The 24,603-nt window shown below is 63.2% G+C and overlaps 4 protein-coding genes across 25 annotated transcripts in view; 2 read left to right on the top strand and 2 right to left on the bottom strand.

The window, feature by feature from the left end:
* Nucleotides 1-230: 230 nt before the first annotated feature.
* On the bottom strand, nucleotides 231-8,381 carry CANT1 (calcium activated nucleotidase 1). 2 transcript variants are annotated; one of them, XM_072351911.1, is made up of 5 exons: nucleotides 8,303-8,381; nucleotides 8,126-8,218; nucleotides 2,149-2,788; nucleotides 1,741-1,944; nucleotides 231-1,425 (listed from the first exon to the last, which is right to left on the bottom strand). In XM_072351911.1, the coding sequence occupies exons 3-5, from the start codon at nucleotides 2,765-2,767 to the stop codon at nucleotides 1,055-1,057; spliced, it is 1,194 nt and encodes a 397-aa protein (XP_072208012.1). In that variant the 5' UTR covers nucleotides 2,768-2,788; nucleotides 8,126-8,218; nucleotides 8,303-8,381; the 3' UTR covers nucleotides 231-1,054. The 2 variants fall into 2 exon arrangements, with proteins under 2 accessions (XP_072208012.1, XP_072208011.1); XM_072351910.1 differs by lacking the exons at nucleotides 8,126-8,218; nucleotides 8,303-8,381 and adding an exon at nucleotides 3,587-3,717.
* On the top strand, nucleotides 4,093-8,347 carry C1QTNF1 (C1q and TNF related 1). Its single transcript, XM_072351912.1, has 4 exons — nucleotides 4,093-4,420; nucleotides 7,275-7,428; nucleotides 7,544-7,683; nucleotides 7,797-8,347. Exons 2-4 carry the CDS (start codon nucleotides 7,289-7,291, stop codon nucleotides 8,345-8,347), a joined length of 831 nt encoding a protein of 276 aa, XP_072208013.1. The 5' UTR covers nucleotides 4,093-4,420; nucleotides 7,275-7,288.
* Nucleotides 8,382-9,407: 1,026 nt separating the features above from the next.
* Nucleotides 9,408-13,491, top strand: ENGASE (endo-beta-N-acetylglucosaminidase). Its single transcript, XM_072351909.1, has 14 exons — nucleotides 9,408-9,574; nucleotides 9,740-9,816; nucleotides 9,905-10,106; nucleotides 10,390-10,538; nucleotides 10,616-10,773; nucleotides 10,887-11,035; nucleotides 11,168-11,333; nucleotides 11,653-11,756; nucleotides 11,837-11,945; nucleotides 12,045-12,217; nucleotides 12,425-12,588; nucleotides 12,680-12,782; nucleotides 12,863-12,977; nucleotides 13,069-13,491. Exons 1-14 carry the CDS (start codon nucleotides 9,462-9,464, stop codon nucleotides 13,462-13,464), a joined length of 2,178 nt encoding a protein of 725 aa, XP_072208010.1. The 5' UTR covers nucleotides 9,408-9,461; the 3' UTR covers nucleotides 13,465-13,491.
* A 546-nt stretch (nucleotides 13,492-14,037) lies between these two features.
* Nucleotides 14,038-24,603, bottom strand: part of RBFOX3 (RNA binding fox-1 homolog 3) — a 108,258-nt gene continuing 97,692 nt past the window's right edge. For 10 of the 21 annotated variants that reach the window (XM_072352074.1, XM_072352083.1, XM_072352073.1 and 7 more), the window contains 11 exons: nucleotides 21,160-21,411; nucleotides 20,443-20,580; nucleotides 20,041-20,094; nucleotides 19,497-19,589; nucleotides 18,695-18,755; nucleotides 18,371-18,424; nucleotides 17,960-18,092; nucleotides 17,022-17,061; nucleotides 16,318-16,379; nucleotides 16,012-16,090; nucleotides 14,038-15,092 (listed from right to left, as the gene is read on the bottom strand). In XM_072352074.1, the coding sequence (XP_072208175.1) occupies nucleotides 15,090-15,092; nucleotides 16,012-16,090; nucleotides 16,318-16,379; nucleotides 17,022-17,061; nucleotides 17,960-18,092; nucleotides 18,371-18,424; nucleotides 18,695-18,755; nucleotides 19,497-19,589; nucleotides 20,041-20,094; nucleotides 20,443-20,580; nucleotides 21,160-21,411 (969 nt within the window). In that variant the 3' untranslated portion in view covers nucleotides 14,038-15,089. Of the gene's footprint in view, nucleotides 15,495-16,011; nucleotides 16,091-16,317; nucleotides 16,380-17,021; nucleotides 17,062-17,959; nucleotides 18,093-18,370; nucleotides 18,425-18,694; nucleotides 18,756-19,496; nucleotides 19,590-20,040; nucleotides 20,095-20,442; nucleotides 20,581-21,159; nucleotides 21,412-24,603 lie in introns of all 21 variants that reach the window. The other 11 variants (XM_072352066.1, XM_072352069.1, XM_072352065.1 and 8 more) reach the window with 3 other exon arrangements.

Below are 24,603 nucleotides of genomic sequence, written 5' to 3'. Positions count from 1 at the left end.
GAGGGCACTGCAGTGCGGTTTGCAAGAAGGCTGCACCCAGCACCACTGAGGGGAGCAGCCAGGCAGGTTCTGGTGTGTTTGTCCTCTCATGTCCCCTATGACCCTGCATAGGATGGTGGCTGTGGGGCCTCCACCTGCCCTGGTGAGCCAGGCTGGGAGCAGACAGCACACTATCTCCCCAAGGGACCCTCCCCATGAGGCCTTCCCCTGAACATGATGACCAAGCAGTTACCGACACATCTGCTGCACCATTTATGCAAAAGGGGAAGGAAAAACAGCCAACACAGTGAGAAACATCCTGATGAAATCCCCTGCAGCTGTGACGTCTCAGCTCGCCCTGCCCTGGCTGTCACCCTGCTGCAGTCATGGCCCCAGTGAACACACTGACCCCAAGAGGGCCCAGAAACACGGTAGGACCCAGCCTCCCTCAAATACACTCTTCTCCTGAGGATACGTGTCTCACACACACACACTGTGTGCTCCCACTAAGGTGCTGGGGACACAGAGCAGAGCCTCCCCTCCCAGGACACACTGTGAGTGCGGAGGGGCCCCAGGGCTCAGGTCAGAGCCCACCCCTAGGCAGGTCAGGAAAGGCTCCACAGCTGCAGCGTCACAGCTCAGCACTGCAGGGATATGAGGACGGTGACCTGGGCACCAGGCTGGCACAGGGGCACAGGAGCTGAGCTCCCTCCTTGGCTGCAAATCCAGAACGTGGCTGTCACCAGAGCCAATGACTCCCTGCAGAGGCTCTGGGCACCAACATCTGCAGTGCAGGGAAACCTCACTGCCTTGTCTGTTTCAGCAGCAGAGCCTAAGGCTGGTGGCAGGGAGCAGCACCCTGTGGTGGCAGCCCTTTGCCACCAGGTGCCACTGCCGAAACACTCGCACCATGCAGGCTGCAGCAAAGCCAGTGCTTTACATGGGATGCCAACTACAGAGCTCGGAGTGCTTCATGTGTCCCTGGGCTGGGAGGCACACCACGTGCTCCTGAGCACACCAACAAGGCCCAGCCCGCACCCCCCCATCCTCCCTCACCCCTCTGGTTTCAAGTCTGTTAAATAAACTCAATGCCCTCGTATTTCACGCTCCCAATCCTGGTTTCAGGCAGGAGGAATCGCCCATCCAGCGTGAAGGCCATGATGTAACTGGCAATCTTGCCATTGTCCTCCTCGGATTTCAGTGCCACGATGATCTGATCATCCGTATCCGGGATGAACTTGAAGGAGGAGAAGCCGTGAGTGGGAACCACCTCCCCCACACGTCCTGCTGTGATGTCCCCAAAGTCCTGGCTGGAGCTGAGCAGCAGGTTGGTGCCGCGTCGCTCGTCCGCCTTCTCGTTGTAGCGCTCGTGGCTGGCCCGGCGCGGCAGGAAGAACCAGCGCTGCAGCGTGTCGCTCCAGGAGGCCGACTCGTGGATCAGGTAACCTGCAGCAAAGAGCAGGGTCTGTCAGCGTAGGGCATGCAGGACCCTGCCGCGCTGCAGGGACAACCCCTGCACCAACAGCCACCATCCTCGCATCAAAAGATGCTGCAGAACAGGACAGATACACGAAAGGCCAAAGCTGGGAATGTTTCCGCTTCCTCCTGCCCAGGGACAGCCCCTTCCTACCCCCCAGGGCAGGGCAGGGGTATCCCTGGCCCAGGGGACACAGCTGCTGGACCTGGCTCCAGCCGTGCCAGAAACTGGTCCCAATGACTGTGAGGAGGACCCAGACACAGCAACAAGAGAGAGCTCCATACCTGGAGGTCGGATCCCGGCTGCAGCCCGCAGCGCGTTGTAGTTCGCCACCCAGTTCTCGTGCCTCACATCGCCCTTGTAGCCAATAACCTTCACCCACTCGGGGTTCTCATTCACCACCTCACCCGTGGTGGTTGTCCACTCCTTGCCCAGGCCCCCCACGTACAGGTGTTCATCTTTCACTGCCAGCCACTCTGCCTTGAAGCCTGCAGTGGAAAGAGCAGCACGGGCCGCACGTGGATGTTAGGGTACTCTGCAGTCCTCACAGCCCCCCCAGCAGCACGCAGCACAGCTCAGCACTGCACACAGCCCCCTCAGACCCTGCAGAGTGACAAAAAGGCGCAAAGAGAAAAGGCTCCCCCACCCTGTGTGTGCAGGTCGAGCAGCGAGCAGGGAATTACAGGGCTCACCTTTCCCCACAGTGCCATCCCCATCGGACAGGATCACCCAGGGCACCGCCTTGTTGCCCTCGATCTGGTAGACCACCCCAGTCCGGTCATCCACGGAGTACAGCTTCCCATTGAAGACAGCCAGCTCTGAGAGCTCCATGCCCCTGCCCTTCTCCGCCAGGTGGGACTGCAGCACGCTCTCCTCTTTGTCCCACTCCACCGTCACGCTGTCCCCGCTGGCCGACAGCACCAGGTATCCCTTCTTCAGGTAACTGAACCAGGTGTGCTCCTCAGAGCCCCGGGACTGAGTGTCCAGGTCCGCAATGAGCCCGATGCGGTACCGCACGCCCTCGGGGTTCCTCTGCGGCGGGGACAGCGGGTAGGTGTCATTGTAGCGCTCCTGGGCCTGCAGCCGGAGGTGCTGGCTGTGCGGGTTGGGTGGGCCGGGCCGTGCTGGAGGGGAGCGATGCAGGCAGAAGAGCAGCAGCACGAAGCCCAGGCAGGCGGAGCACAGCACGATGGCCCTCCAGCGCAGGCGGAAACGGGGGTCGGCACCTTTGGTCATGGACGCGAGGACGGGCAGGCTACCCACGCTGATCCGCAGCGCGCTCATAGACTCATGGCAGGGCGGGACGGGCATCAGCCTGCGGGCGAGGAGAGCCTGGCAGGGAGAAGAGAGGAGCAGAGAGCAGGTGAGAGCTGCAGCCCAGCGCCGTGCTCGGGGATAACCGAGGCACGCAGCAGGAGCCCTCAGAGGGCCGCTTTGCTGTGGGAGCCCCGCTGCCACGCTCAGTCCCTCGTCTGCCCTATTGAGCCCAGACAGGAGCCGCTGGCTGCGCCGGGTGTCCGGATAAGCAGCATCCTCACCCACGGGGCAGGACGGCGCCGGCTTCCAGCGGCACGCGGCGAGCTGCTGAGCGGCACAGCCTGCGAGTCAGCCTGAACCTGCCGAGCGTGCCCCGCTCCTGCGGGGACAGCGGGGACACGTGGCAGCCCCGCCCGAGCAGGATGCCGACACCTGAGCAGGAAGCGCAGCGCTCCGCTCCGCGCCCGGCCGGGACTGCGGGCACTATTACCACTGCGGGCACCATTACAACGGGCACCATTAGAACGGGCACCATTAGAACGGGCACCATTACAACGGGCACCATTACCACCACGGGCACCATTACAACGGGCGGCCATTGAACGAGGCGGCGGCTCTGGGCACCGCTCTGGGCACGGCGGGACCGACAGCTCCGCGCCCCCCGGCGGCCTCCAGCCGTGCCCGGCCGCAGCGCAGCCTCACAGCGCCCCGCACAGCGGGCAGCGCCCCGTTACCGGCACCGAGAGCGGCGGGAAGGACCGCACCGTCACGCAGCGGCACCGGGCAGCCGGCACACCGCACATAGTCACACGGTCCCACGGTCACACCGCACACGGTCTCTCCCCATCCCGGCCGCCCCGTCCCGTCTCTCACCGCGGCTCCTCCCGAGCGCAGCCGCCGCCAGCCCGGCCGCCACCAGCCACCGCCTACAGCTCCCGGCAACCCCCGCGCTTCGCTACGGCAGCCGACAGAGGCCAAAACGAGGCGGGGCGCGCGGAGCGGCGGCGTGAACTCCATCTCCCTGCAAGCCCCGCGCTGCTCTCAGCGCTGGTTGCGGGGCGAAGCGCTCCGTGCGGCCCGGCCGTGCCGGTGGACGAGACAGCGGGAGCGGAGCGCGGCCCGGTCCCCGTGCAGCCGCCGCTCTCCCACCGCCTGCGGGCCCTGCTGGACCGGCCGCCCCGCACACACAGTTCATTCCGCAGGCCGCGATGCGGGGACGGACCCCGCTGTCCAACACGGCGCGTTGCGCTGCGCTGTGCGGGGCACATCCTGCTCGGGGCTCTGCGGGGTGCCGGGCAATAGGGCCGGGCTGTGGGTCAGACCCCGCTTTGGAGCACTGCTGCAGCCCCCGGGCGCTGCACCGCACGCCGCCTCCCGCATCTGGAGCTGCTTTGTGGCACGGGCCCCCCCCACGTTCCCCGAGGCCGGTGATGGCTGCGGGCCCGGTGCTGGCAGGCGTGGGGCGCACACATGGTTAACGCCGTCTGCTGGGCCCACATCTGGCAGGGGGAGGGCTGCGCCGTGCTCGTCCCGCTGCTCCGCTCTCCTCCTTTGCTTTCCAGAAGTGCATTTCCGCCCGGCCATAGGAGGAGAGGAGGCTGTCACAGGGGCAGGCTCTGCCCCACACCGAGGGGGCTGCAGCAGCAGCAGCAGGCAATGCCCTGAGCAGCAAAGGAGGCGCGGGGAGAGAGCGGCCCTGCCCCAGAGGTAGGTGTGGGGCAGGGCTGGGGGTCACCTGCGGACACAGGGATGAGTGCTGTTGTGTGCGTGCCGCAGGGCTCTGTGGCATCACTGCGGGCTCCCCAGCTGCAGAGTGCCCGGGGGCCCGGCCCCCCACCCTCACTCTGGGTAGTCAGGCTTGCACCCTACCCCACCTGCAGGAGGGCGGTGGGCACTGTAGGGTTAAAAAAGCCTCGCGTGTTGTTGGAGGGGCACAGCTCAACCTGCAGCAGCACCGGGGGGGCAGCAGGAGTTAGTGCAGGCACTGGGACAGAGTTAGTGCCGAAGCTGCAGCTTTGAGCCCTGCAACCAAAACACCCTATGAACACATCAGGGCCACCCCAGGGCAGCTCTGCAGGGACTGGAGGCCGCTGGTGGGAGCACAACTGCTCATCGGTGCTGCTGGGCGCTGTGGGAGCTGGAGGGTTGCGACCTCTCTGTCATTCTTTGGCTGCTCCATGCAGCTCCCACCCTGCTGCCTGCTGGGTCCGGGCTGCTCCTTTTCTGCAGGCAGCTCCACAGATGTCCCAGCTGCTATGGCAAAAGGGGGGCGGGAGGGGGCTTATCTCCAGATGCCAGAGGAATCCTGGCTGCAGTGGCTCAAGGAGGACCGTACCCATGGCTGGTGAGCAGGAGGGCAAGGTGGGCATGCTGGTCCTGCTGCCTCTGGACACCCCTGTGTGCCGAGCCCCCTTGCTCCTCCCCCAGCATTTACTCTTCTTTCATCCTCCCCTTTAATGCTGCCTGGAATGTTTTCAGGATGTTTTGACTTGCAGTCCCAAGGCTTTAACAGCCACTGAATTTCAGTCTCCAAACCACTCCTGGACAGCATCCAACCCTGACAGGAAAAAACAGAGTCCCTTCAGCAAGACTCTGTATGCCTGTGCAGATCCTCGTGCTGCCTGCCCGGCGTGCCTGCGGGGTGCAGAAGCAGACGTGCTCAGGGTCTGGGAGCTCTGCATGCTGCCCACGGGCACACCACGCTGCTGGCAGCACTGTGTGTGCATGGCACGCTCGCCTCCATTTCCAGCCCTGCAACAGCCTGGAAACGAGCTGCCTTTCTGAGTAGGAACATCCTGGCTAAGGATTTCTTCTCCCTGCTGAGCAGCCTCCTGCAAAGCTATGCTTTCCCTGGGGCTGAGCCCACTCTGGGTCCCAGGGAACAGTCTGGCTCCATAGGAGCCTGGCACACTGTGGGCCCAGGGCAGGGGAAAAGCTGTGGGTTCCCAGCAGCACAGCAGGATGTAAGCTGCACTCACCAGCATATGGCTGACACAGCTGGAGCAGAGCAGGGAGAAGAGAGCCAGGGCTGAGCTCCCAGGACGGTATCTGCTCACAAGCCCTGGGCTGGCCTGCTCGTGCTGCTTCTCTCCGGCACACAGAGCTGAGTGTGGGCAGGTGGCAGGCCAGGGCATGGCGATTAGGCATTGGTGCCAGGCTGCCCACGGTGCCACACGGTCCATGGTGCCACCAGCCCTGCTTCCAGCAGTGGGCAGCAAGCTGGGGACAGCCCCGCTCCAAGACTTCTTTAGGACAGGGCGGGTGTGGGGGAAGTATGTGAAGGGATGGGCCCTTTGCAGAGGGCTGGCGCAGAGGGAAAGCCCTTTGGAGCTTTTCCCCATCCCTCCACCCTTTCCCTGTTCCTTGAACATGACTCATGAGCCAGGCATCCTGGCCTCGAACGCCCTCTGCTCCCGCTTCTGGAGCGTGCCTGTCCTGCTCCGTGCAGCCCACAGGCAGCCCACCCCAAGGGAGTCCCACCCTGACCATCACTAACCGAGGACCCAGGCACTGAAAGCAGCATTCATCAGACTGTTGGGTTCTGCCTCACAGCCCGGCAGGACCCCCCTGCCCAGCTCACACCCAGGACACGGTCTGAGGCACAAGGGACCCTTTGCAGACTTGGGCACACGAAGCTGTGCCCTGCTATGAGCTTGCCTCACCAGTGCTGCCATGGGTGTCCAGCAGCAGGGAGGTGCCACATGCTCTGGCACCTTTGGAGCCATAGGGTGTGGTGCAGTGTGCTTGCACCATGCCTCAGAGCTGATACTGCAGTGATAAGGCAAGGAAGGGCTGGGCTGCAGTGCCACCCGCTATCACTGATATTAGCTTTGGCCCCACATAGGATATGGGCTCCCAGCTGCCAGGGGCTGGCTTCTGGACAGAGTCACCAGCAGCACTTGAGGCTCAGGAGAAACAGGTCAGGTTCCCTTGCAAAACCCACAGAGAACCAAGGCATAAGGACTGGGAGCTGGCAGCTCCTGGGGCATGGCAGCTGCTGTCACAGGATGCTTGCACTCAGTGGGGGATGCAGACCCCCATGGGCAGGTGTGGGATCCCCCAGGAACAGGGGCTCTCCGGAGCATCATTGAGGCATGGGGGCTTAGGAAGATAAAAGCAGCCATTGAGTTACAGATAGTCTCTGCAGCTGCAAGAGGTGCACTTGCCCTTGCTGTGGACTTTGCTGGAGGAGGAGTGTTGCAAGAAGAGCCATCTTCAGGGCTGGAAGTATGGCTGTGCTGGTACATAGCTGGGCACAATGCAGGGCAGGGACAGGCTGGCACGGCAGTGCAGAACAACTCTTGGGGACAGAACAAAACACTGGGGGTGGACCCATGAGCCCAGTCTCTTGGCCAGGAGGTGGGGAGCTCAAAACCCTGCCTGGACCCCACAGCTGTTGGTTCTGGCAGGGAACCCCATAGCCGGGCTGCTCTTCTGCTCCCATGCTGTCTTTCCCCACCAGCCCAACCCTGCTGTAGCACCCCGATCCCCACCTGCTCCCTGCCCACTCTGGACACTGTTGGGCATTGCCATCCCCCTCAGTCACTCTGGTGTCTCTCAGGGTGCTGCTGCAGCATGGAGGGGCTTTGGGCACTCAGAGTCCTGCTACTCTCCTGCCTGCTGCTGCCCAGACCTGTGTGCAGCCAGACCAGCCCCAACCCTGACCAGCATCCAGCAGACCCTGAGGAGGTCCCATCCGAGCATCAAACAGCCAGGTGAGGGGGCTGTGGGGACAGGTACAGCCATTGGGGATGGGGCAGCCCCTGGCACCACGAGGGGCCCGGCCCCCACGCGCAGCTCCTGTTGCGCTTTGCTTTCTGCCCTCCCCAGGGCCACGCAGGAGCAGAAGGACAGCGCTGCCCAGGAGGGGCTGCCCCCACAGCCCCACTGCGTCCGCTGCTGTGAGCCACCCAGGCACCACTTCTCCTACCCCCTGTACCAGCCCCAGATCAACATGACCATCTTGAAAGGTGAGGGCCGTGGGGCACTGCCCCCAACCAGACCTGCAGCCCGGCACCTGTCCCACTCCCAGTGCTGGGTGGGAGATGACACCGGTGCCAAACCATCCCCTCTGCTCTGCCAGGTGAGAAGGGGGAACGCGGTGAGCGGGGCATGCAGGGCAAGTTTGGCAAGACAGGGGTGGCCGGCAGCAGGGGCCACACGGGGCCCAAGGGACAGAAGGGCAGCGCGGGTGCCCCAGGGGAGCGCTGCAAGAGCCACTACGCCGCCTTCTCGGTGGGCCGCAAGAAACCCCTGCACAGCAACGACTATTACCAAACCCTCATCTTCGACACGGAGTTCGTCAACCTCTACGACCACTTCAACATGTTCACGGGGAAGTTCTACTGCTACGTCCCCGGGATCTACTACTTCAGCCTGAACGTGCACACCTGGAACCAGAAGGAGACCTACCTGCACATCATGCGCAACGGGGCCGAGGTGGTGATCCTCTACGCGCAGGTGAGCGACCGCAGCATCATGCAGAGCCAGAGCGTCATGCTGGAGCTGCACGAGCAGGACGAGGTCTGGGTGAGGCTCTACAAGGGGGAGCGTGAGAACGCTGTCTTCAGTGATGAATATGATACTTACATCACCTTCAGTGGGCACCTCATCAAGTACAGCGGGGACCCCTGAGTGCCTGCACCCCAACCTTGCTCCCTGAGCTGGGGGACTGCAGAGCCCCTGCTGCTCCCCTTCCTGGGCACACCACTCTCCTTTTATGTACCACTACCCCCAGCTGTATGAATACCAACCCCTGCCCCCCCCCAGCTCCTGGAGGCCAATTGGGTGCACCTGGAGGAGATGCAGCTGTTTGTAACCTCTGCTGCATCCCTGACGCAGGGGCTGGCTGCTCACCTGGAGCACACAGGGATGTTGTCCACACCTGTGCCCGGCTCAGGGCTGGGTGTGTGGGGTGTCTGTGGCACTGGCTATGAGTTGGCACCTGCTGCAGTGATGTGAGCACCTCCACCGCCCAGCCCCCACCAACACACTCCATGAGCAGGGGGAGCAGTAATAAAGCCACTGAACGTCACTTCTGCGGAGCTGTGTCCCCTGGGCTGGTGCTTCCCCGGGGCAGAGCCACCAGCAGATGGGTGCAGCCCTTCCGTGTCCATTCCCTCACTGTGCCACATCTTGATGCCAGCACCCACCGGAAGGAGCTGGCTCCCAGCCGCCTGACATGCGGGGCCTTCAGCCTCAGCCCCGTCCTCCTCAGTCTGGGATCTGCTGGGCAGGCTTCTTGTTTTAGTAGAGGCGCTGGCAGAGCAGGGCCTGGGGCAGCACATCGCCTCCTGCTCCGTGCACTTGTGACCGCATTAAACATCCCGCGGTTCGGTTCCTACTCACACTTCCATCTCATCTCACTTTGTGTGCGGCTCAGGGGCAGCCCGAGGGCTGGGCACGGCCCTGCAGGGAGGAGCCCCGGGGGGGAACTGACTGAGGCTGAGCCCCACGAGGGTCGGTCGGTCTGTCGGGCAGGGGGGGGACGGCGGGGCTCACCCGGGTTACGCAGCGATCGGGGCAGGCCTGGGGTCAGGGCAGGATACCTGCGGGTGGGACGGGATGCGGGGCACGGCGCGGGGGCAGGAGAGGCCGGCAGGATCCGAGCGGCTCCCGTCCCAGCTCGGCACCGCCCTCAGGACGCGGCGGGGCGGGCGGTGAGGGCGGAGCCGGTCGGGCCGCCCCCCGCAGTCAGGCCGGGCCCGGCGCACGCTGCCGGCAGTGCGGGCGGAGCGGCGGCGGCGCGATGGCGGATGCGGCGGTGCGGGACGGGACCGAGCGGCGTGGGAAGAGAGCGGCGGAGGCGGCGGAGGAGGAGAAGGAGGAGGAGGAGGAACGGAGCGGGCGGCGGCGGCGGAGGTTGGGCCGGGGCTGGGAGCCGGGACCGGGGAGCGGAGCGCTCGGAACGAGGCCCGGTGCGGCGGGCGCTGGCCGCGGTGCTGCCCGGTCCGGCGCTGCGGGCGGACTCGAGCGGGGCGCGGGGTGCCGGGCGGCCCCGGGGCTCACCCCCTTCTCCCTGGGCAGCTTCCAGCCGGCGGCGGAGCCCCTGGGAACCACCGTGCTGCACGCGGCCGTCAGCTCCCGCCCGCAGCCCCTGCCAGGTGAGGAGCCGGGATGGGCCGCCCCGAGCCCCCCCCCCCCCACGCACCCCGACCCCATTAACCCCAGCCCGGCCCGTTGCCTCCGCAGCGCGGTACTTCGATACCGACACCACGGAGCCCATCAGCTTCTTCCTGTCCGGCCTGGAGGAGCTGCTGGCCTGGCAGCCCCACAGCGATGATGACTTTAACATCTGTGCGGTACCGCTGGCCCAGCGCCAGCCCCCGCTGCGCAGCCGGAGACCCCGCACCCTGCTGTGCCATGACATGCGTGGGGGATACCTGGAGGACAGGTGTGTGGTACCTGGGACAGGTGCATACATCTGCCAGCCCGCCGCTGCCCTTTCTCCAGCCTTCATTCCAATGCCTGGTCTGTTTCCTGCTGTTGGCCTCTCCAGGTGGGGCCAGACGGGTTTATCTCTGGCTCTGGAGCTCCGTGGATGGGGCCAGCCCTGCTGGGAATGCGGGAGTGACACAGTGCCACTGCTCTGCCCAACGCATGGGCTGACTCAGGTCCTGCCTGGCTGCGTGGCCTTGCTCCAACATTTCCCAGTGCTTCCCTCTGCTCTGCCACAGGTTCATCCAGGGCTCGGCCACACGCAACCCGTACGTCTTCTACCACTGGCGCTACATCGACATCTTCGTCTACTTCAGCCACCACACTGTCACCATCCCTCCCGTGTGCTGGACCAACGCGGCGCACAGGAACGGCGTCCCGGTGCTGGGTGAGGGCAGAACCGGGGCGGTGCGGTGCTGGGAACCAGCTGGGACACACAGCAACGCTGCTCCCATCCCTCCCCAGGCACCTTCATCACGGAGTGGACGGATGGGGAGAAGCTGTGCGAGGCTTTCCTGGCGGGTGGCGAGGATGCATTCCGTGCTGTGAGCCGCCAGCTGGCCCGCATCGCCCAGCACTACCGCTTCGACGGCTGGCTGATCAACATGGAGAATTCACTGAGCGTGAGCAGCCCGCGCCCTGCCTGCATACAGGGGGCTCAGCCCCCGGCCCCGGGTGTGGGTCGCTGTGGATGAAGCCGTCCTGTGCCCAGCTGTTCTCTTCTCTCTCCTGTCAGGCGGTGGCAGTGGGGAACTTGAACCCCTTCCTGCGGCATCTGACTGCGCAGGTGCACGGCGCGGTGCCGGGGGGGCTGGTGATTTGGTATGACAGCATCGTGGAGAATGGCATGCTGAGGTGGCAGAACGAGCTGAATGAGCAGAATAGGTGAGCGGTGGGGCCTGCCTGAGCAAAACCAGCACAAGCCCACCCCACACCTTGGTGCTTGGGGGCTGCGAAGCTCAAGCTGACACTGCCCCATTGTGGGGGGCTTCCTCCTGCACCGCTCCTCGTCCCCAGGGTGTTCTTTGATGCCTGTGATGGGCTGTTTGTCAACTACAACTGGAAGGAGGAGAACCTGGAGCGCACACGTGAGCTGGCTGGGCAGCGCCACGCCGACGTCTACATTGGTGTCGATGTCTTTGCTCGTGGGGATGTGATTGGAGGAGGCTTTGACACCAACAAGGTGCGTGTGGCTGGAGCAGGATGGTGGGTCTGCAGCTGGTGTGTGGCTCCCAGCTCACTCCAATGACTCATCCACACTGTGCTGGGGTAACTCGGCTGGTGAGAGCTGAGGAAGCCTGGGATCCAGTGTGCACAGGGCTGGGGGTGGGAGATCCTAGTCCTGCAAGCCCTGGGAAAGGCCATGCTGCAGTACATCCCCACACCACCATCCTGGCACCCTATGGGACCAGTGGGACCTGGGGGAGAGGGGACGTGGCAGGGGACAGGGTGACCACCCAGCCTGCCCCAAGCTCTGTGATTCTCACCACTTATCTCTGCAGTCACTGAGCCTAATCCGCAAGCACGGCCTGTCTGCGGCCATCTTCGCCCCTGGCTGGGTCTATGAGCACCTGGGAGAGGAGAACTTCCTGCAGAACGAGGACAAGTGAGCGCAGCATGCCCCCATGCTTTGGCTGATGTGGCTGCAGCAAAGGTCTCTGCTCTGATGGACACCTTTTCCCCCAGGTTCTGGGGCTTGCTGGAAGGCTACCTGCCCACACACAGCATCTGCACGCTGCCCCTTGCCACCTCCTTCAGCGTGGGAATGGGCACCGGCATGTTCCTTGCTGGGAAGGTGGGTGCAGGGGGCAGCCTGGCTGCAGCCCTTAGGGCTGGTTGGGGGTATTGGGTTCTGCTCCTGGCTCCCTGCTGCCCAGCATTCCCTGTCCTGTAGGAGGAAGAGGCCGGGCCGTGGTACAACCTGAGCGCCCAGGAGATCCAGCCCCTCTATCCGGAGCACCGGGGCCGGCTGAGCACCAGCTGCTGCCTGCAGGATGCCTGGTGTGGGGGCAGCTCCCTGCGGGTGCAGGGCACCATCCCTCCCGGCGAGGAGCGTGTGGCCATCCGGTGAGTTGGGTGCCAACTTCCCACTTCCATGGCTGGCGCTGTGCTGGCAGGACATGGCTGCAGGAGGCCCTGGCAGAGCTGTGCCAGCCCTGTGCTGAGTGCCATGGAGCGCTCCGGCGAGTGCTGCCCAACAGACCTAACCCAGTGTACCTTCTCTTTCTCTCTTCTCTCTCTCTGTCTCTCTCTGGGTGGATCTGGGGTCATCAGCCTTTTCTCTTTCCAGATGCATGCACCCCCCAAGCTCTTCCTGAACCTGCTCTACAAGATGGAAGGGCCACACAGGGATGACTTCACGGTTGCCCTGGAGGTCACCACCTGGCACTCGAGCAGATGCCATGATGGCACCGTCACTGTGCTGCCGAGTGAGGATGGTGAGAACCCTGTGCCCCCTGTGCTGCCTGTGCTGAACACTCACTGCAGGGTGACTCACAGCACTGACTCAACCTATTTTACCTTCCCCAGAGCCCCACGGCCGCCACCACCCCCGTCTGCTCCCAGCCCCACCACCTGCCCTCTCCAGGCTGCTTGCTGCCTGTGGTCATGGTGCCCAGGGCTGGACCAGCCGGTGAGTGCCCTGCCAGCACCCTGCACCCCGGGCATGGGGGGATGCCCAGCCCTGCTCCAGCTCTGTCCCTCTGCCTCCAGGTGCTACGAGCAGGAGCTGCGGGGCTGCAGCCTGCGTGACCTCTCCCTGCTGGTGTCCCGTCAGCAGGCCAGCCCACAGGAGACGAACTTCAGCTGCCTCCTGGGGGAGCTCCGGGTGGGTGCCCTGCACATCCTCGCTGCATGGTGGGCTGCAAACCCGGCCACGTCCATGCCCGGTGCTGATGGTGCCGCGTTCCCCTCTGCAGGTGCTGGACGCGGGCAGCGTGGCGGCCTCACCACCGCAGGTGCAGAGCCTGACAGCCTCACAGCTCTGGTGGCAAGATGGCCCCAACGTTGAGCAGCTCTCCCTCAGCCTCACACTGCGCTGGGCCTTTCCTCCCGGGCGGGCTGCCTGCTTCCGAGTGCTCAGCCAGGGCACACGATGCCAACCGGCACAGCCGCCGCAGTCGCAGCTCCTGGGGCTGGCACATGGCTGCCAGTACCGTGTGGTGGGGCTGGCAGTGCCACGGCCTATACCTGGGCAGTCGTGCCAGCTGGAGCTGCTGGTGGAGCCGGTGCTGCCCAGCGAGCTGCCTGTGGGCCGGGAGCAATGGGGTCGGCTGCTGCTGGTCTACTCCGATCCGGCCGGTGGCAGCAGCTGAGCCGGGCATTAAAGTTGAACATGGCACAGCCCCGGCTCCGTGCGTCCCCTGTATTGTGTGGGGTGGGAGATATGGGGACGTGGCCGCTCAGGGCTGAGTTTTAGGGTTCCACTCACAGCCCTGAGGAGCCTCACCCTTCGTGGCTCTGCCTTGCTGCTGTCCCCCCCCTCCTCTTAGGGCTGCCAGCCGGCGCTTCCACCCACAGCAGCTCCCCTGGATGTCTTGTGCGGAGAAGGAGAGAAAATTTATAGCAGCAATTATTTTATCACAGTCTGGTGAGCAAGCAATTAGCAGGCAGGGATGTAGCCGAGCGTGCCGCACAGCAGGGTCGCACAGCCCCATCCCCCTTGGAGCACCAGCCCCGGTCCCACAGACAATACTGGCTCCCATTCAGGCAAATTAATATGTCAGCATTGAAGCTGCTGCTCCTCCGGTGGGCGAACTGCACTGAGATAAATGATAGGGTGGGTTGGAAAAGGAAGGGCTCAGCACAGCTGGGATCCCTCTCCCTGCTGCAACGTGGGGACCCCCGGCCCCGCTGCACCCGCACCCCAGTCAAAACTGGAGTCGCCCTGGTTGAAGAAAGAAATCTTTATTAATAATTTCCATAATAATAATAATAATAATCCTTGTAGTAATAATAATAATAATAATAATAATACTGTTTATTAGAATGGTCACACCTTTGAAGCATACAGGACGGGCCGGCGCCAGCCTGCAGCCGGGGCCGGCGCGGGGCGTTGCTGTAAGGAAGAAGCCAGTACAGCGATGGGGGTTTGTACAGGGTCGGCCGGGCGGGGCTATGTACACGGGGAATAGAAAAGGGGGAGCTCGTTGCTGGAGCGTCGGGGGGCGTCTGCAGACTATAAAGTGAGGTTCGACGAGTGGCGGAGCCACGCGGGGGGCGGCTGAGCCGAGGTCACCCCGACGTGGGACGGGGCTGCACCGGGGGGAAGGGGAGGGGGGGGGGGCCGCGCGCCCACCGGGGGGTCCCTGCGGCGGGCGGGGGGTGGCCGTGACGTCCCGTACGTCCCCATCCCAGCTCGGCGCAGGGAGCGCCGCGGCAGGTGCGAGCCCTGGGTGCGATAGGGACGGGCGGGAGGGGAACGCAAGCGAGTCGCAAGCTCCTCTTAACAAAATTCCCTTTAAAACGCGGAGGCGCGTCCCCCGCAGCGCCCAGCACAGCCACGCGGGGCTGAGCCTCGCACCCCGACGTGCCGGCGGTCAGCCCGGAGCCGCGGCGCGCTGCAGGCGGGGAGCTGAGCCCAGCCGGGCAGGACCGCGCACCGGCACCGCGCCGGGCGCGAAGGAAGACGTGGGGCCCGGGCCGGGCCGGGGGGCGGCGGGTTGGCGGCTCTGGGCACGTCCCAGCGCTCCGTGCGCTCCGCGGGCTCCTCCGGGACTCGCTCGGTGCGTGTGTGTGGACAGATGGGACGTTCACTCGGTTGTTGCCTCGTTGTTGTTTGGTTGCTTTGCTTTTCATCTTTTTTCGTATTATTCTTTTTGTATATTTTTTTGTATTTTTTTGTATTTTTTTTTTGAGTTTTTGAACCGTGTGTGTGCGTGTGTGTGTGTGTGTGTTTTGTTTTGCCCTTCCTGGTCCCAGAAGGAAAACGGCTGCGTGTTCACTACAACAGAAACAAAAAGGCAGAGCTTTCGTGGGAGCCGCCAACCCGGCCCCGCAGCACCCAACACAACCCCACAACCCCCACCCCTGCCTCACCTACGGGGCCAAGCCCTCGCCCCCAAGCAGGGCGGCACCCCCAGCCCCATAACCTCCCACTCCCAGCCGCCCCCCAGCAGCGCAACGCCCGGGCTGGGTGGGATGGAGGCTGCAGCGGAGTGGCTCGAGGTGAACCTATCGCGGGGCAGAGCCCGCAGGCAGGGCTCGGTTCCTCCGGGAGGTTCTGCCTCTGCTTAGTCTGCCTGGTTTGGTTTCTAGTGAGCAGTCAGTGTTAGTGCTGTGAGGGGCTGGGTCTGTCTTGCTAGTAGGGAGTGAAGCGGCTGTACCCTCCTCGGTATAGACTAGCCTGCAACATCAAAGATGAAAAAACAAAAAAGCCAATCAGTATTCAAGAGAGAGGCAAAGCCCATTTCTTCCCTTTTTTTTTCCTATTTGTTTTTTTTTTCTCTCTTTTTAAGTGACACCAAAATCACCTCTGTCCTCAGGGTGAGTAGTGTGGGCTCATCCGGGGCACCCAGTGCTGCCATTGGGGACGTGTGGGGCTGTGGGCTAATAGGGTAGTGGGGAGGGGAGGGGGGTCCCAGCAGCCGGGATTCAGCTGGGGGACGTGGGAGGGTGAAAAATAAATACAAGTTTCAAAAGGAAGAAAAAGGCCGTTTGGTTTGAGATCCCGCCCACAAGTGGCATTTTTCATCTTTGATGCTGGTTGCAAGGCTAGCTTACAGAGCGCTCCCTGCACGCTGCCTGGGTCCTGCTGGGGACGGTATCACGTGGGGGTTGTGATGCTCTGCATCCCTCCCGCAGCCCTCGACCCCCCCGGGCCGGCTCGGGATGCAAAGAAAGGCCGCGGGGGCTGCTCTTACCATGGTGCCGATGCTGTACGTGGCGGCGGGGCCGATGGTGTGGTGGTAGGGGTCTGCAGCTGCGTACACTCGGCCGTAACTAGGAGCAAACAGCAGCAGGGGGTTACAGGCCTGAAGAAGGGTCCTCTGCTGCCCCCCCACCAACCCCACTATGCAGCCCAGGGAGCTTCGATCCGAGGGTACCACGCTGTGCCCAGCCCCATCCTCACGCTGCAGGGTGCAGGAGCCAGGCTGTACTGTGCCATATGGCGCCATATGGGGCACCCCGACCCCTCAACCTCCCCCACAAATTATGGTGCTGCTTACCTGTCGCTGTATGCTGCTGCTGCGGCCGCGGGCTGCGCGTATCTGTAGGCAGCGTAGCCACCCTGCAGCAGTGGGAGGACAGAGAGAGGTGGCTGTGAGGGGGAGCTCCTATCGAGGTGTGTGTGGGGGGGGGTTTGGGATCAAGGTAGCTGCCACCCCCCCAGTGGTGCCCCAGGGGCTGTGGAGCAGCAGTGGGACCCTGCGGGCAGCTGAACCTCTGGGCGCACACCAGCCTCATTACCATTCCCCAGGGGCTTTCACAAACATTAACCTTAAAAAATTAAATTTCCAGAGGAGAGAATGTCACCTCCCTGATCGCTTTAATGAGGTGTCACGTTAGATAAATCCTTCAGCCGCCCGCCTGAAATATCGCCAATGGCTTTTTAAATATGGAGGTTAAATGCTGGTGTAAGACAGCGCAGCGACACGCGCCGAGGACATCAATCCCACGGGGTTGGGGGCACAACCCCACACTGCACCACCCCCACCCGCACAGCACCTCGGCCACCCAACCCCCCCCCAGGACCCCAGCACTGCATTGGGCACTGCGGTGTGCAGGGGGAGCAGCACCCAATGGGCTGCATCCCCATCCCTGCACTGCACCCCCATCCCTGCACTGCACCCCCATCCCTGCACTGCACCCCCATCCCTGCACTGCACCCCCATCCCTGCACTGCACCCCCATCCCTGCAGGCAGCACTTACGTAGATTTCTGCTCCGTAGAACCCGTCCTGGTAGACAACCCTGCAAACGGGGCACAGGAGTCAGAGCTGCGGGTACCGGGTGCCCAATGGAGCTGCTGCAGGCACCGTGCTTGGACACAACCCAGCTGTGCCCACAGTCACACCAAGGGGACGTGAGGAGGTTGGGGTTGCCGGGCCTGGTGCACCCAGCCCCATTTAGGCATCAGGGCAGCAAAATCCCTGGGCAGGGCTCAGCCTGAGGTGGCTGCATGGAGCGGGGCGAGCAGCAGAGCTGCAGGGAAACCTGGAGACAGGCACCTGGGGACACGGAGCCCTGCAGCCACACAGAAGCTGTCTGCGGCTGTGCTGGGTTCTGTTTGCAACCTGCACCTTGGCTTAAAGCTTTGATAGATGCACCCTGCTCTGTGTGGACAGCTGGTGCTGCCAGGTAGGATGACACCAGTGACCTGCAAGGAGCTGGGAACGGAGGGATGAGAAGTGGCTGTCAAGGCAGCTCGAGGTGCTGGTGTGGGATGCAGGCATGGCCCTGGGCTGGGGCTCCTGGAAGGGTGGGCAGGAACATGGGGGACAGCAGAGAACAGCCTGGGCTGAATCGGTGCAGGAGCATCTCAGAAGTGGAGGCCAGGCAGGCGCCAGGGAGCTGCAGCCCGCTCCCCAACACCTCCCTGCTGTGCAGGAGCCAGCAGCGCAGACACTGACTGCAGCAGAATTGAGGCAATTCAGCACCAAATGGAAAACCAAACAGAAGGCGCCTTCTTGGGGCACCCCTGAGGGCCGAGTCAGCAGCAGGGCCGGCCAAGAGGCAGCTGCTGCAGTGAAAATGGAGCGGGATGGGAAGGGCCCGAGCCCCCCAGCTGTGCTGGGCTGCAGCAAAACGTGGGACGCCCCACCCCTTAGGGTCCATATGGCACCGACCCCCCACCAGCTCTGGTACTCACGCGCCATAGGTGGGGATGGGTGGCGGTGGGGGCGCAGCCCGGAACGTGTTGTAGACAGCGCGTCCTCGTCCCCGTAGGTGTGCCCCTCGGTAGGCCACAGCTGTCCCCGTGGCAGGGTATGGGAACCCCGTTACTGCAGGAGAAAGGGGACAAACATGAGATTCCTGCAGCAGTGCCCACCTGGGACCCTCCAGTCACCGCAGTGCATCCCATGCTGGAACATCCATCTGTGCCCACAGCACTGCCCCAGGGATGAGGATGCTGGGATGTGGTCCCTGCAAGTACACTGGGGCAAATGGGGTGTGAGGGGAGCGTGCATGCTGGGGAGCAGGGAGGAGGGGAAGAGGGACATGCTTGGAGGGGCCGTGGGGTGGAACACAGCACAGCCCTGGGGCAGAGCTGAGGTTTTACCTGCGTAGAACTCGGGGCCGTAGACAGCTCCCACCACTGGGTTCAGCTTCCAGCCTGCAAGCAGGGAAGGCTGGTGAGCTGGGGGGGGACATGGGGCTCTGTGCACCCATCCTGGCATCCCACTGGGCTCCCCCTGTGGCTCCCATCCCCGGGTGGTGCAGAGTCACACTGCCAGGTTCAGCAGGGTGCAGCCACTGCTGCTTCTGGCCAAGGGCACGGAGCACACACATGCTGCAGCTCAGCCTTGCAGCAATGGAAATTGTGCCCAGTGCTGCTCAGCACCTCAGCCATACCCATTCGGTCTCTCTTTGCATTGGTCCCTACCGTTAGTGTAGGGGTTTGCAGTCTTCTTGTTCGTCATCACCCGGGCCGTGGCGTTGTTCACCTGCAGAGAGATGGGTTGGGAGCTCAGTGCTGGCTGGCACAGTGCTGGGGAGGCAGAACTCCAGGCCTGCTCTGCGTGCATCACTGCTGAGAGAAACACCAGAGGGCAGAACAGGGCGAGCAAGGAGCCATGGGACGAGGCTGTGCTGCAGCTGTGACACCGCCGTGCCATGCCGACGGGGCTCTAGCACTGTGCTGAAGGTGCCAGGCTCAGATGCCTTCCTGTCCCCACCTCACAGGATGCACCTGTGCCAGGAGCCCCGGCTGCTCCCACCAGCTCGGCAGGGCCCTGTCCATGGGTACAGCTGTGCTCTGCCAGGGGGGGACTCAGCGCTGCAGGGATGCTCATGCCCAGCTCACTCCACGCGCTGCCCTGCACACACTGCTCCTGCAGCCCTGCACAGTGCCGCACAGCACACAAACAGTAACGCTGCCGGGGCTGGAGGGCACAGCAGCTGCTCGCACAGCGGGTGCAGAGCTCCACAGAGCCTTCTCCTCCTCCTGTGTGCTCCTCCATCACCAGCAGGACACTGCCAGAGCCCAGCGCGCAGCCCCCAGCTCTTCCTGCCCCTTGGGATGTTTCCCTTTGAGCCTCTCCCTGTTGCTGTAGGTGACGGGTTCCCTGCAGCGCACACGCATGCTCCCCGTGCTGCATTCACGGACGCATGCACACACCGGGCAAGCACCCCCGGGACATGCACACGGCAGGGCAGGCAGGGCACTAGCACACTTATCTGAGCACCTCAATCTTCCGGCCCTCTACGATCGTGCCATTCAGCTTCTCTCGTGCCCGGTCGGCATCTGTGCTAGTTTCAAAAGTTACAAACCCAAAACCCTGTGAGCAGAGGAGAAAAGGAGAAAGAAAGAGACAGAGAGAGACAGAGAGAGAGGGTGCGGGGACAGAGAGAGAGAGAGGGGTGAATCAGGAGAGCTGGCAGAGGAGATAGCGGCCGCCGTATGGACCAAGTAATGTGGGCCAGGTCCCGGTGTCGGCCCCGGTGTCACCCACGAGCTGGGAGAAGAGTCTGGGAGAGGGGCACAGAAAGCAGGGAAGATACAGCAGAGACACCCACACACAGAGGGACGCGAGCTGCCCCACCAGGCACAGATTGCCCCCTCCCCCTCCAACGCTTGGTGCACAGGCACCCACACATCCCACAGCTGGCACAGGGCTGTGAGAGGTGCCCCCGGGATGGGGCAGGAGTGGAGCAGCTGGCACACGGCCCCCAGCGCTGTGCACCCACCCGGGCTGTGCTGTGCCCACTTGCTGTAGTGGTGGCACCCACCTTGGAGCCCCGCTCATTGAAAATGATCTCCACATCGAGGATCTTCCCGAATTGCTGCAAGTGGAGAGAGCAGAGGGTGAGAGCCTGCAGAGCTCCCGGGCTACCAGCACAGGGCTCATCCTGGGGTCCCTCAGTGCAATCATCCCACCTGCCACACAGGAACTAGAGAGCTACTGAGCTCCCAGTGCTCCTAATCCTAATGAGGGATAGGAGGGGTGAAGGGAGGGGGACAAGGGCTGAGAGCTCAGCTACTAACCGGGGCAGAAACCCCACTAACCAGCAGAAGGGGGGGGGGCACGGTGGGCCCAGGGGAAGGACTGTAGCACAGCCCTGTGGTGATGTGAGCACAGGGAGCCTAAACTGAGCCATGGGACACAGGGGGCTGCATGGGACCGAACTCACCCCGAACATTTGCCGCAGGTCGGGGTCCCGGAATCGGAAGGGGATGTTGGAGACGTGTAACCTCTTGGGCTGCTGCTTGTCTGTGTTGTCTGAGGAATGTAGCTGCTGGCTGTCTGTCTGTGCCGCCTCGTCTGTCTGCTGCAGGAGCACCGCCGCCTCGTCAGCCGAGATCCCCCTCACCAGCACCACAAAACCCGACTGGGATCTGAGCTTGGGGACCGTATCCCTTTCCTCTGTCCCCAGGGACACCCTTGGCCCCGCACTCCCCCCTCTCTGGACAGCACTGCACTACCCTTTCAGGTCTCTGCCAGCAGCAGGTACGGTGCAGGAGCAGCAGCAGCATCTGGGTCCCAGGCAGGTGGGGGTGAGGATGGAAGTGACCCGCAGAGAGCATCAGGTGGCACACAGGCACACTCGGGGTGGGGGGGGGAAGGGAAGTGAGGGAGGCAGACCCTCCACACAGGGCTGCGGTGGCCAGGCTAGGAAGTGCTCAGCTCAGCACTTTTCCCCCCAGAGCTGCATTACAACCACATAATTGAAGCTATCTGATTGGAAAGCAGCCAAGCAGGTAGATTACAAGTGATTAGAAATGACGGGGGGGGGGTTAGCTATGAGGCAGTGAGCTGATTGCTGCAGGCTCCTGCTCCCCTGGGCACGGTGGGGGCATCCCAAGGGACTGTGGCCGCACTGACCCCACCCCCCATAGCCTTCCCTTACCGGTACTGTCTGTGTCCCTGCTATGGACTGTGTGCTGGCGTCGGAGCCCGGCTGCTCGGCGTGGCTCTGTGCTGGTGTGTAGAGGGTCATGGCGTGCTCCGGTACTGTGCTTTGCCCCGAGTAGTCCTGCGTGGGGTGGGGATGTGGCGGCGCGTACTCTGCGGGGATGCCGTTCTGAGGGGGCGGGGGGTACTGTGCCGGGGGGTAGGGCTGTGCCATCGCGTCAGGCGGAGCCGTGGCGTCCTGGTTACCCTGCGAGAGACAGCGGCGCCGAACCGTCACCTCCAAGACAACGTCCCCGGAGTGTCAGGGTCGGCAGCCCCCTGCCCCATCCCGGCCTGCAGTCCCCGCCCCACAGCCTGCGCTATCCCTGCGCCGCGCCGCTCCTGCCCCACGACCGCAGCTGAGCCCTCATCCCCTCCTCTCTCCGAGCCTCATTTACCCCCTTTGCTGGGGCTCAGGCACTGGGGGACTGGAGCACGCGGCACCGAGGCCGTGCTGCAGTGGGGATGGGCAGGGGACCTCATGCATCACCTCGCGGTGATGGGAGCCAGGGCAGCCCTCGGGTTGGAGGGCAACACGGGGCAAAGAGCAGACAAAGCACTACAGAGAAAGCTGCGCACATCGGTAGCAGGGCAGCATCCTGCGTGCTTGGAGCCCAGCCGGGAGGGCACCACAGAGAGGGCTGGAGGGCAGGAGTGTCAGCTGCCCTTGGCAAACAGCAGGCAGGCATCAATTAACTGCTAAATGTTTGATTAGGCCTTTTGCTGTAACACAGCTGGCCTGGCCGCCCCCGGTCAGACGAGGTGAGCTGCACCTGTGCCATGGGCTGCTCAGGGCTGGGGCTGCCGTGGGGTGGGGGGGCCTCTCCTACCCACAGCCCTCCCCATAACCCCCCTCACACACACACGTGTGCTCCGTGCAGGCAGCCGAGCACGGCGCTGGCAGCCCCCGCGGATGCTTTACAACCACCTCTCGCCTATGAAATACATCCGTGGCTCAGACCGTGCAGACAAGCTCCTTAATTGTGTGTGCGGCCGATTTATGGTGCGGAGGGACACTGGGAAAGGGAGGAGGGGGGGGTGCCGTGCTGCCGGCCGCAATCCCCCACCGGCCTTGCTTCCCCACCTGCATGGAGAGCAGATCCTGCGCCGGTGGGGACCACATGCAAACGCAACCAACCAGCCCCGCACGTATCTGCAAGTCATTCACAGCCTCACATCGCCCTCCCGTGCTGACTCAGCTGCTCGAGGACGCGCCAGCCAGATGCGCTGCCAGCGCAGCCGGGACGGCGGTACTGCAGGACAGCGCGGGCAGCAGGGCCACGGCGCTGCCCCCATGGCACCCATGGGGCTCTGGTCCCGTTCTCTGTCTGCTCCCCAAACGCCTCAGCACGGAACTCCCCCCAGCAGCATGCAGACCCTCAACAGCCCCATGGCTACACTCCCCATGCCCAGCCCTCCTGCCCGTATGTCCGGCTCGGAGCTGGCAGCAGAAGCATCCCACAGCATCCAGTGTCCCCCTGCACTGCACGCTCATCCTTGCTGCCACCATAACCAGGATCAGCCCTCAGCAGGGCACGGATTGAGCTGTTGCTCATCAGTGCTCGGCTTCCTTCCTTCTCCAAGGCTTTACCAGGGAGGTTTTCACTTCAGATATGAAAATCAAGGAGAGGACACTTTGGATTGGTAAACCTATAACCCAGCAGCGTGTCCCAGCCTGACAGAAGTGGGGCCAACAGCCCTGAGACGGCCAATGTAAGAGGAGTCATGGGGCACAGGGTGGGCAGGGTATGCAGACAGGTGCCTACATCACCTATGTGAATTCTGGACCCCGTTGGCTCCTCGCCAGCCCGTGTTGACAGCCACGTTCATATCTGTTATTAATTAGGGCTGTTGCAGTGCTTGTCTGCCCAAGTATTATTTCATTCAGGGACCATTAGGTTCCCCTGTTTTGCTGCTCGCTGTCTCCAGGGCTGCTGGTGCTGCAGAGGCACAGATCTATGCATCTCCTGCATGCCTCCTGCATGCCACCCCCAACAGGTTGGCAGCGGTGGGGCAGGGCCCTGCGAGGGGATGAGGATCTGAAGGGCTTGGCTGAGCGGTGCCTGCTGATGACGGCTGCATCAGCGCTGCCCACCCCTCCCTGTGCCACATGCAGCCCAGGAAACCCCAGCCCGGTGCAGAGCCCCATGGCACAGCTGCTGTCAGCGCCCGGCTGGGTTTGTGCTCGCAGAGCCCTGGGGTGAGGGTGATGGGGAGCCCTGCAGCCAGGTGCCTGCAGCACGGTGAGCTCAGAGCATGATGCTGCGCTCCGACGGGTGTCCATGCGCCGCAGTTCCCTGCTGGGAGCTCAGGGGATGCTCCTGCATGGCACTTTGTAGGGCGGCTTTCCGCATTTTCATTAAAAGATGTTCTGGTTATTAATGGCCCGTGGCCCTCATTTAGCAAATGAGACAGGAGATTAGTGCGGTGCCCGAGACCGAGCACAGAGCAAAACAGGCAGTGTTGGGGCACCAGCAGAGCCAGCCACCTCCCTGCACTGCCCAGCAGGACAGAGCTCCCTGAGCGCATCCCTAACCCACCCTGTCCCCATCCCCTGTCCTGTCTCCATCTCCTGCCCCATATCCATCCCTGTCCCCATCAGTAGCTCCCGCCGCAGCAGGCCAGCTATCCCTGCACTATAGCAGGCAGGGGGTGGATATCATCTTTAGCTGATTAAATGTCCCTCATTAACGAGTTTCTTTAATTAATGAAGTTTTTTGTTGTTGTTGTTGTTGCTTGCTCCACTTGCTTTCTCCCCACCGCACTCTGCCTCCTCAGCACAATCCAGGCCATTTCCTTTCAAGTCATTTAACGCGTGGGGCCGGTTCCTGCCGACGCCGCACTTTGGTGATTGTGCCTGTCAGCTCAGGGGCTGACGACGCCATTTTTTTCACATTTTTCTCCTTTTTAAGTCAAATAATGCACTGGAAACCCCACCATCACAGAGGAAGCGTCATTGCACCTGGCAGAGCATGGTGCCAAGGAGAGGTACCAGTGGCATGCAGCACATCCCCATGCTCTGCCCTCAGGAGGGGTCCCGACCAGCATGGGACAGCCTGCAGCTCCACCTGCATCGGGGCAGCTGCAATGGGGCTGCAGTGCACTGCAGGAGGCAGAGAGCCCTGTGCCCACCTGCGCAATGCTGGGGCTGGGGAGCAGCCTGGGAAAGGCTGAGGCTGCTTGTGGCCTCTGCGGAGTGCTCTGCTCCTGCCTGCAGGGATGCACTGAAGCATCTGCAACTGCTGCTCCAGAGCGGGGCAGTGCAAGCAGGGCTGCAGCAGAGGGAATGTCCCAGCCATGGTGCCATGAGGGTCCCTGCACGGCCATCTGCAGAGCCACGCGTCCCCTCTTCGATCCAGCCGCTCTCTCATGCTAATGGCTGTCAACATGAAACAGAGGC

Source organism: Excalfactoria chinensis, chromosome 17 (assembly GCF_039878825.1).
Source record: "Excalfactoria chinensis isolate bCotChi1 chromosome 17, bCotChi1.hap2, whole genome shotgun sequence".
NCBI lineage: Eukaryota > Metazoa > Chordata > Aves > Galliformes > Phasianidae > Excalfactoria > Excalfactoria chinensis.
Note: the sequence above shows the minus strand (reverse complement) of the source record. Positions and strands in the feature narration are given on the sequence as shown.